The sequence below is a fragment of the Carassius auratus genome, unplaced genomic scaffold, assembly GCF_003368295.1.
Source record: "Carassius auratus strain Wakin unplaced genomic scaffold, ASM336829v1 scaf_tig00017697, whole genome shotgun sequence".
NCBI lineage: Eukaryota > Metazoa > Chordata > Actinopteri > Cypriniformes > Cyprinidae > Carassius > Carassius auratus.
In genome coordinates, this window is record NW_020524805.1 from 60,194 (window position 1) to 71,264 (window position 11,071).

Genomic DNA, 11,071 nt, shown 5'->3' on the forward strand with positions numbered 1-11,071 from the left:
TAAAAAATGTGTGAAAACTGACATTTTAAATGCAATTTATTAAAAAAAAAGAAAAAGAAATGATACATTTGAGCACAAGACATACATTTATATGCAACAACAAAATCAACCATTACTTTTCCGGTTTAAAAACACTTAGTTAAAAAATAAAAACATAGCATATTGATGGCAAATAAAACATTTAACATTTATAAAGGACTCATCTTTCTAAAACAAAATCACAATGTCAAGGTATAGATTAATAATAAAAAAAGAAATTAATAAAATAAAAATAGTTAAAACTGGATATTCTGAAAGAGTGCTCAGTGTCTGAGACGAGTGCGTCGTGTGCGGGCGATGGGTGTGGTCACTTTCGGTGTCTCACTCTCAGCCATGACAGCATCTAAAAAAATATAATCAAAATGAAGCATGTTAAAACTTAATACTGCACAATTAAAATGGAATAAATTAAATAAATGAAAAAAGAATGATGTGAAAGTGACTGACCCTCTTCCTCTTCTTCATCACTGCTGAAGGTGATGGCAGGTTTGGGACGAGAGCGAGATTTTCTTGGGGTTACAAGGTCGCTGTCATCTAACTTAGGTTTACCACGCCCTGAAGGATGAAGAGACACACAATGAGATGAATTTCTAAAATAGAATTCTTTGTAAGATCTGATCTGCTCGATCTCTTCACCTCGTGTGGTTTTGCGCACGCTCTTGGGTGGCCGTGGTGTTTGTAGGATTTGACTTTGTGTCTCCCCCATCTGCTGTTCGCTCTCCTCGTTCTCTACATTCTCCAGCCCTTTAGTGTGAACAGCTGTCAAGCGCTTCTCGTAGTCTTCAACCTGCGCCTAAACAAAAACAGCTACTTTCAACGCACTAGCATAAACAGTCACCAAGTCTTGATCAGTGCTGTGTGCTACAGTACACTACAATACGCCATTTTCCAGCCACACATACACAAATGTAGTACCTTAAACTGTTGTTTGGCTCGTCGACGGAGTTTGGCTGCAATGGACAGGAGGGGCTGATAGACTCCAGGCTCAGCGAGTTTATCACTGTAACAGTCCCAGCACTCTTGCAGCTTTTTGAAGCCTCGCTCACACACAGACAACAAGGACAGAGACACGGCCAGATCTGCCCACTGACGCTCAGTCCTGCAGAGAGAGAACAATGGAGAAGACCTCACATGAGAGATGGAGACCTGGTCATCTATCATAAAGGAGACCAGTCATTAGTAATGTTTTCCTGTGCACCACGAAAAGCTCTCATTGGCCTTTTTTTTTTTTTTTTAATTTTGAGGAATTGCATCTTTGGACTTGTTTGAAGTAGAAAAATCTTCCAAAATCAGGTTAAACATTTTAGTTTTGGTGACGGACGAGAAAAACATTTTTAGAGCCCCGTTTCCATTGGGAGACCCAATGAAAAACAAATTGTGTCTGATACCCACTTTGCGGTTCTGAATCGTTGGCAGAGCTTCTCCACTAAACTCTCTGTCTGCCTCTCTTTAGTGATGTAGGAGAAGAGTTGTCTGAAAGAGAAAGTTAAATAGAAGTGATTTATATGCAGAATAATGCTATTGCAATGCAGAAAAAGTTAAATTGCAATAGCAGCATAAATCATATCTCACTTCATAATGGTGTTGAAGTCCTCCTCCTTCATTCCACGTTCAGGATCAGATAATCGGCTGATGATGTCTGGCAGCAGGTTGTAAATGGCATTGTCCTGAAAAAAAAAAAAAAATACAGAGTTATAATCAGGGTCTCTCAATTTAGGAGGATGAGAGAGAAAGAGACAGCAGAGCGGCAGTGGAATAGCTACCTTTGCAGAGAGCTCGTTGAAGAAGTTGAGAGCGAGGCTGGCGATGTGTGGCTCAGGGTCCAGCAGGAGCACTGCGACCTCACTGACCTGACCTTTGACCTTCATCACGTCCTTCAGCACCAGCTGGGTCAAAACTGTGATGGCAGTCAGCCGCACAGATGCACTCTCATCACTCAACCTTAAGACAAATCAATTACAGTACTGATCACCAGAATCCACCACACAATATATAACATTTTAAACCCTATGAGAAGTGATTGCATTGTAATAGATTTAGCAGGAAATATAATCAACAGAATAACTGATTATGCAAAATATCCCTAGACCACTGGTTGTTTGACCTTGTGATTGGGAGCTACCTGGCATAAAGATTGGGCGTCCAGGGTTCCAGGATGTTGGGAAAGCGGACTGTTAGGTCACCAAGAGCAACAATTGTGTTGGCTCTGACAACAGGAAGTGGAGATTTTTCCAGCACAGTGAACAGCAGTCGGATATTGTCTTTACAAACAGTAGGACTGAGAAATAGACACAGAATATTAATATTGCATGGTTAAAGAAACGTATATGAAATATCACAATGTAATATAACCTTCTTTTAAAAAGTTTTGGTATAATAATCCAAATATTTACTATAGGATCATGACACTGAAGACCGTAGTAATAGCTGCTGAAAATTCAGCTTTGCATAACAGCAAATAAAACAAACAAAAAAAACTAACTTAAAATATATTCAAATAGAAAAGTATTTTTTGAAATAGATAATTATTTTAGATTGAGCTTGATTGTAAACAATCTTTCACTTTCACATAAGTACAGATTGGTCAGCATAAGAGACTTTATAGAAAGAAAAAAAAAAAAGGATAATTCTATAAACTGAAACATCTTACAGACTGTAATATAAAACAACAGAAATACCTGATCATCATGTACTGAGACAGAGCCAGGCAGGCAGCAGTGGTGAGCTGAGGGTGGGAATATTTCCCTGGAGAGCTGCACACTTTCACCAGTAAAGGCAAAAAGGCACTCAACATGTTCCCTTCTGCAGAAATAGACCACAGTGAAACAGGGATCAGTGCTTTGTGAACCAGCTAAGAACATGTTAATAAACAAATTATGATGCATGTTTATGAATACTTTGTTCTCTTTATTCCAACAGTTTCTTTAGATGGGCTCACCAGATAATAACTCCGTCTCACAGATCTTGCGGATAAACTCCACCTCAGTGTCCTCAGCTGAAGCGCCCACCAGCCCTAGCTCTTCTTCCACACAACTGTCATTAGCATCCTAGCAAATTACACAAATAAGTCAGCAGTGTGTATTGGGCAGCACTTTAATGTGACTTTACAGAAAACCGTTAATAACCTTTTTGTTGGCAGGTGCCTTCTCTTTCTCCTCCTTCTCTTCCTTTTCTCCTCTTCTCCTCCGCAGCTCAGCGCTTACACTTCTCTCAAGGTGAGACACCTGCCAGAAGGCCACTGCTCCACACAGTGAAAGCACCTGGGCCAAGCTCACACAGTTCACTAGAACAAGAACAGGAAGTTTACCTTTGCAAGTATATATATATGTAATTTATGCTCACCAAGGCGCAAGCAATTCATTAACAGTTAAGATATATAGAGAAACAGTACAATTTGAATGTTTTCTATTTGAATGCGTGTGTTTGTGTGTGCAATTTTCTTAGTAGTTTATGTCAATTACATAGCACACAAAAACTCTTGTGTCAACATTACCTTGTTCCTCAGAGCCCTGTGACCCGCCTTCCTGCAGTTGTGATTGGTTGGGCTCTCCGCCCTCTGTGATTTGTTCCAAAAGGAGATGAGCAGACCGCTGGAGGAGGCGGGAACACAGCTGGTCAGGGGACTCTGCCAAAAAGTAGATGAGACGGACAGCCTGTTCCATGAAGGTCTGCCAGTGGGGGTCGGACTGGACTAATCCTGTACAAAAGAAGGTATAATCGTTACCCAATGGCAGAAATGAATGAAAGAAACCAAAATGAGAGAAAGACCATGTTTACACCTGGCATCCACAGACAGGGTGATTTAATAAAATAAAGACAAAAAAGAAGGATTAATGACATGAATCTTAAATGATGTAAAAGTATTAAGGGAACACATGGTCAGTTTGCATTCGTAGCATTAAAGCCGGCAGATCCTAAACAACGAAGGACTATCTACTCACATGGAAAGAAAAACCACAAAAGTATGTGTTGGGGGTAAGTGTGGCAAAGTCTTTCAAGTTTTTGGAACAGCAAATTGAAACCTGTGATCAGATTACCCAACACAAAAGCTAAGAGATTTAAACAATGGCAAAAAGAGGTTCAACATTTTTTTTTAAATCAAGTACAAACCATCAGCAATGGCCTGGGACAGACAACTGAAGAGATGGTGGTCCATAGGAAGCCTAAAGGGAACACCCTTGGATTGCTGAGACACACAGAAGCATACAAACCAGCATATTAGAATGATTTCTGAAGGACCATATTACACTGATGACTTGAATAATAGCTGCCCAAAAAACAGCTTTCCATTGCAGGAATACATTTTAAAATACATATATATATAAAAAAAGGTTTTAAGAGTAGTATTTCACAATATAACCATTTTTGGCTGCATTTTGATCAAACAAATGCAGACTTGGTGAGCATAAGAGACTTAAAAAAAAAATCATAATGACCCTAAACCTTTAATTGGCAGTTTATACATAAAATGTGAAAACATACCCTAACATGGTCTGTAATGTTAGCAATGGTGATGAGTGTGTCCCGAGCCAGCAGATAATCTTCTGCAACCTTCTCACCCAGAGCGACAGAGCAGAGTGTGTCCAAATTACTGAGAACCACCTCCCTCTCAGCACTAAATACACATAAAATGAAGTAACAGATTTGAATAAATGCACACCATGCCTTGTAACAGCATGATAAAGACAAGAATGCCCTCAGACTACAGAAGAACTAGCTCACAGCTCATTGGACATTACAGAGAATTGAGTTTTGACCTGTGTCCACATCCACACACAAACAAAATGATCATCCTTCCCAAATTTCTCCTCCATTTCTTTGAGGGAAAGCTTGATAGGAAGAACTTGTTTAATGTAGGCAAGCCCTTACAGCAAAGCAGCAAATCTCCCCTGCCCAGCCAAGATTACCAGCCAACAGGAGCACAGAAGAGCTCAGTCTCTTGTCCTATGAGCTCGCATTCGCCTTGTTCTCATCATTGGGCAAAATGATTATAATGCCGTGACATTATGTCAGTTTAAGATTTGAGTGTCTCACCGTGCTGCCATGCCCAGCAATAGCACTGCAGCTCTCCTGTGAAGTGCTTTAGTCTCTCGTTTACCAGAGAATCTCTCCCACAAAACCTGCACCACTGAAGTCTGCAGGGCACTCTCACTGCTGAAAAACTCCTGGACCTGCACCAACACAAAAACAATGTCAAAGAATAATAAAGTAAGGGAATGACTGCTTACACGCAGGGCAAAAGACACTCACAATCTCCTCCAGACACTGGACGGTCCCCAATGAAGCATCGATCATCAGATCCGACAGATTATCCACTAGAGTCTGAGCCTTCGCCCTGATGGACAGACACAAAATGCCAGTTATATAGCATATCAGCTATAGTATATCAAATTGTGTTCCTTTAGCCTTAAAGCTGGAAACAAAATGTTTGCAGACCTGGTGTTTTCACCGTGGGGGTTAAGGTACAGGCGTCTGTAGGCCTGAATGACAGCATCTTTGATTGTGACATCAGTGGACCAGACAAGAGGCAGCATCTTTCTGACACCACACACAGAGTTGGCCACACTAAACTCAAACGCTGTGACACAGAACTGCACCGCCTCCTGCACAACTGAGAGAGGGAGACCAATCAATGGAATCTACACATTGCCAACCTTGTATTTTGTATTTAAAGTCATAGTCTTTACTTTTTTTTGTGTGTTTTATATTGGATTCAAACAAATGATCAAATGGCATGGCACAGACTCTGTTTTAATCACTGGTCGTTAACTGGATTGAGACTACATTATTGGGGAAGTCTGGCATGTGTCATGAGAAGTCTTTTACCTGTAGTGGTCTTCCAGTACAGCATGTTGTTTATGACAGCGATAGATCTTTCCACTTGTAGAGCGAAGCTCTCTGTGTCTTTCAAATATTGAACCAACATCTCCTGCTTCTTTAGTTCACTTTCTCCACCTTCATTACCTTCACCCTCTTTCTGTGGGGTGGGAGGACCATCACTTGACACAGACTCAGGTGTCTCCTGCTCTGGGCCTGAGAGAAGAGAGATACACAAACAACTTGTGTGTTTATTCGGACTAGAAAACCGGTCATCAAGACTCTTTAATGTGGAAGTTTGGAAGACTATTCAAAGTAAAACATACCCTTGAAAAGTGTTGCAAGAGTTTTGATGAGGGTGTCTGCATTTAGGTCAGCCAGATCTGAGAAAAACGATGACTCTGGGTATAGAGAGTGAGCCCGTATGCACAGACGAACTGCCTTCCTATAAATAATTAAAAACAGCACATTGCATGCCTATGACAAGTAGTAAGGGTATGAGAATATTTGTGTGTTAAGTCACACATACCTGTACTTGCTTTCCCGGAGAAACTGTGCGATTTGTAAAGCAGTGTCTCTGTCGCTTCTCTCCTTCTCTTCCCCCATCTCCTCCTCATCTTCATTCTCCTCTTCCTCACTGCCAGGCTCCAGTTGTGCTTTCACAGTCATCTCCAACTCAGGCTTCATCGCATCCCAAAGATCAGCTGCTGTGATGACTGCAACTACAAACACAAAAGGTAAAATCTTATAGCTGGAATCAGCTCCAGGCAGACTAAAAGGAGCAATTAAATTAAGAAAGAAACATACCAGGAACTTGCTCTTTTTGGGAGTCTCTCATCTCTTTTAATTTGGCCATCTCTTTTTCCAGCGGCTTTGTCAGGTCCACACTGCTCAACTTGACAAGGATAAAACAAAAGTGAGTATATTTATTATATGTAAATGATTAAATACTAATAATATTAATGTTAAGAAAAAACATAGCCTAAATGCAATGTAAGTTGCTTTGGATAAAAGCGTCTGCTAAATGCATAAATTTAATTTAAATATACTAGTGTTCAAAAGTTTGGGGCCAATAAAGGTTAATGTTTTTGAATGGTAGTGGACCTACCAGATGTTATGAGCATGTTTGTACCTTGCAACTGTATGGGTTATGAGCAATGAAGGCAGCCAGCAGCTGGATAGCACTCTTACACACATGGACAGACTTGTCACCCAGACGCCCAACGGTCAGCTCCATAACCTCGGTGTACCTGCACAAGGGCAAGGCCTGGAAAGGAGACAGGATATTATATCTTAGAGCACTCAAGAATAAAACCCTTAATTTTCTGTCAAAGAGAAAAGGGGAAAATCAACCCACACACCTTGCTGTTAACAATACGTGCATAGACCTGTAGCACACGTGCTCGGACATGTGAGTGGGCATCATGGATGTGCTCCTGCAGTGTGTCCAAGAAACGATCTCGACTTGTACGAGCAGAATCATCCAGTTTATCACCAGACAAAACCCGGACAAGAACCTCACCAAGAACCTCACACACCGCCACCCGCAGACTCGGACTCTGTCCAAACACAAACAGTATGTTAACAGAGCACACACAAAGAACAGTTATAAAACTCAATGCTTTGTTTTAAACGATTGCCCTCAGATTACCAAAGAGAGAGCTCAATGCCCAAAGAATTACTGCAGAGAACCGAGACTCAACCTGTGACCCCCACACACACACACACACAATGTAAGCTCCATCCTTTTTCTACCCTATTTCTTTGAAGGATAGAAATGTCAAAGAATAGGGCTTGTTGAATGTAGGCAGGCCCTTACAGCAAGACAGCAAATCTTTACTGCCCAGCCAAGATTACCAGCCAATAGGAACACAGGAGAGCTCAGACTCTAATTCAATGGGCTCATATTCGCCTTGGTCTCATCACTGGGCAAGATTCCAGTGACAGAAGCGATGCCATAAAGAAGACTTGACTGTACCTCTCCCTCCAGGTGTGTCAGGAGAACACTGATGTTGGGGATCATGGTTTCAGGAACCAGAGTACTGAGTTCTGACAAAAAGCTGGAGAAAGCCTTCACACCTGAACCTTCTCTGGCTAATTCCTCACTTGACTTCTGACCAATCTCTCTGAAACACACATGGAGATTTGAATTAAATTAAAATGAGCAGTAATCAAAATGTTATATGACTGTAATAAAATATGTATTTTGCTGTAAAGAACCCCACAATGTAATTTAGAGAACATATAGCAGTAAATACATGGAAAATGTATTTCTTTGGATTTACATAGGCAAGCCAAAAAATATAATAGTTCATAATAGCCTGAAGTAATAGTAAACTTCAAATTATAAACTTACAAATAAAATAATATCATTTGATGAGTGGTGCTATTCCAGAAATACCCATTCATTATTATATACCTTTACATTTATTTTTCCCCTTCTATTTGTAACCATAGATATCAGACATTACATAATATACGTGGTCATACCAACAGAGTAGCACAAGCTCAATTTAAGTGTCACCTCATGATCTCTCCGACAATGGCCTTGACCCCATACTCTGAGCTCCAGGAAGCAACAGCCGCAGCACATACTGATGCCAGCTGCTCGAAGTGCTGCAAGAGCTGAATCACCTTCACACATGCTCCTGTACAGGAAAAAGAAAATATTCAGGACTACACCACTGCAAACCTACTCTTGTGGCTGTGAGGTGTACACATAAACCTACCCAACATGTGATTGTATTTCTTCACCATGATACCAAGCACATGAATGATCGCATCTCTGGTGGACTTGCTCTTTACGTGGCTTATGGTGGGGTTTTCCAGGAGTTTATAGCAACAGCATGTCACACAACTACACAAAACAACAAATGTTGGACATGTAGAAACTGCATTTGTGATCATGATGTTAAATTAGAGTTAAAAAGATAAAACACAGACACTGTGACAGGTTAAGAGGAAAAACAGTGTCTTACCTAACAAACTCCTCCTCCACTAGAGACAGGCTCCACAGTGTACGAATGTCCAGCTGCAGCAGTTGAGTCAAACACTGAAGACGGTCTCTCTCTCACTGTCCCACTGCAGGAGACCTTTTCCGGCAACTTTATCCTTCTTACGACCCTGAGGCACACACCAAAAGATGTTTAATATACTGTATACACAAAACAAACAAGCTTAGAAGCAACCATTGTTGCCCTCAGATTACCAAAGAAAACATTCACAGCTGGTGAGCCTGTTAGGAGATGTGACTCTTTGCTGACTGACACATTTACACACACTCAGGACATAAACACACACACACACACACTGTAAGCTGCCAAATCACCCACAGATATCCATTTCTAAAGTAGAACTGTATTATACTTGACAGCTGGTATCAATATGGGTGGGCCCTTACAGCAGGGCAGCCAATCTCCCCTGCTCTGCCAAGATTACCCACCAGTCAGAAAGCAAGAGAACACAACATCCCACTCAATCAGCTCATATTTGCCATGTCCTCATCACGGGGCATAGTATAAACAAACTTATGAACCCATTAAAAACTCGATAAACATGCGGTAGTACCTTGCTGGGTGCTGTGACGATAGTCTCCCTGTATGAATCACTCTCGAGTGTTTCTGTGAGTTGCAAAGAAGAAAAACGCTCATCTTTACAGCGTTGAGCTGCTGTTTGCGGTCCACAGCTGACAGAGAGCCAGACAGGAGAAGGGTCGGCAGGGAAACAGACAGGCCCCTGACCACTGAGAACAAAGAGCATTGTGAAACATTGTGGGAAATGTACTTTTGATTCATATGCGTTAAATAAGTATGACTATGGATACTACCTTGTATCAGCAACTCCAGTGTGTCTTCTTTTACTGCCACATCGACTGTGCGACAATGTCTAAATGCAATAGAAACTGGTGCTTAGACAAAGGCATGGTAACACATAGGGTTGATATTTTAATAAAGCACATATCCCTCCCCTTTTTTTGTGTTATACATTTAGCCCTTTTGTTATTCCCATGTCGTTTTTTTTGTAAGGAACTGTAAAATGCTCTTGGGTTTAAAGCAATCTTGACAGATAAAACATAACAAGCTGTAAGAACTTATTACGGTCAACTTGTTTACATTTGATGATTATTCATCACTTTGTGTTAATAATGTGGTCCTTTAGGAAAATAGTACAGATCTCAGTTTAACAGCTGCTGAAAAGTAATGTTAGATTCTCCTATATTTATTTATATATGTATAAATTACAATAATACACATTATGAATTAACTTTTTCTAAAGCTTTGGAAATTGTATGTAGTGTGTTTTGCATTATATGCGCAAATTATACTGTTGCATAAAATAAAATTGTGTGTACGCTGAAAGACAAAAAAGGTCATCAAAAATGTGATTATTATGGGATTGTGTCCACACTCACTGCAAAACACTGTATGCTGTATCAAAATACTCCAGGATGCACAAGGGTCCCTGACTTCTTAGTGCTGCTTTAAGACCTTAAAACATACAGAAAAGGGGTAATTACAAGAGAGACGATACTGAAAATGCATGCAGTTAAGACGATCAAAGTACTTACTGTTGATATGAGAGGGAAAGCTGTTTAACAGACAGTACATCTTGAACCACAATACTGGTTAACAGCACCAGACTTCACGAGATCGTCCAAACAAACTGGTAAGACAAATCCCACGACCATCTTCGGCAGGCCTAACGTTAAACAACAACAAGTAGCGTTACGTTAAGTTAATGAACTACAAACATGCTGATTTGTAGGGAAAGTCACTGCAACAAAAAAACGACCTCTATTGAGATCTAGTCTATCATTTAATGTTTCATCTCGGTTACATCATATTCACTAAATAAAGGAAAAACAGTTTCTGTTTAATATTAAACTTAGCAAAAACATGTTTGTTTTGTCTTACAGAACAAGCTAACATGCTATGCTAACCACAAAAACGATAGAAGCAGACACATTATAATTTATCGTATAACAAGGCATTTCGCACGGTTTAAATAAGTAAAACGACATATCCAAACACTAACCTAAACTAACTAAAGTCGAATTTATTCCAAACAAACCCTGACCAGAAAACGTATCCGTAGAAAGCAGAGTAAACAGACTGAACGGTTGGCGCCGCGGCTTTGAATGTGGACAGCGCCCGCCAAAAAGGAAGTACGCCATGACTCCGCCCACTCACAAACGCCACGCCCAACTGATCAGCAG

At 40.5% G+C, this 11,071-nt stretch overlaps 1 protein-coding gene, 2 non-coding genes and 1 pseudogene across 3 annotated transcripts; all 4 read right to left on the reverse strand.

Moving 5' to 3' along the window:
• Positions 1-18: 18 nt before the first annotated feature.
• On the reverse strand, positions 19-10,543 carry LOC113075805 (condensin complex subunit 1-like). The gene is given in 35 exon segments (XM_026248451.1): positions 19-382; positions 487-594; positions 676-832; positions 955-1,138; positions 1,432-1,512; positions 1,612-1,706; positions 1,803-1,980; positions 2,162-2,317; positions 2,718-2,841; positions 2,978-3,086; positions 3,165-3,322; positions 3,533-3,736; positions 4,150-4,225; positions 4,522-4,654; positions 5,074-5,210; positions 5,290-5,374; positions 5,476-5,650; positions 5,866-6,072; positions 6,183-6,301; positions 6,386-6,578; positions 6,664-6,751; positions 6,989-7,123; positions 7,218-7,415; positions 7,835-7,982; positions 8,381-8,504; positions 8,586-8,713; positions 8,835-8,916; positions 8,919-8,979; positions 9,424-9,485; positions 9,488-9,598; positions 9,683-9,741; positions 10,268-10,343; positions 10,424-10,439; positions 10,441-10,473; positions 10,475-10,543. Coding segments are annotated over 35 exon segments (4,149 nt in total). The 3' UTR covers positions 19-302.
• Positions 4,732-5,020, reverse strand: LOC113075809 (small nucleolar RNA U85). The gene has a single exon (XR_003281039.1). It is a non-coding gene; the product is annotated as a small nucleolar RNA U85 (small nucleolar RNA).
• Positions 7,494-7,787, reverse strand: LOC113075808 (small nucleolar RNA U85). The gene has a single exon (XR_003281038.1). It is a non-coding gene; the product is annotated as a small nucleolar RNA U85 (small nucleolar RNA).
• Positions 9,051-9,368, reverse strand: LOC113075810 (uncharacterized; annotated as a pseudogene).
• Positions 10,544-11,071: the final 528 nt, after the last annotated feature.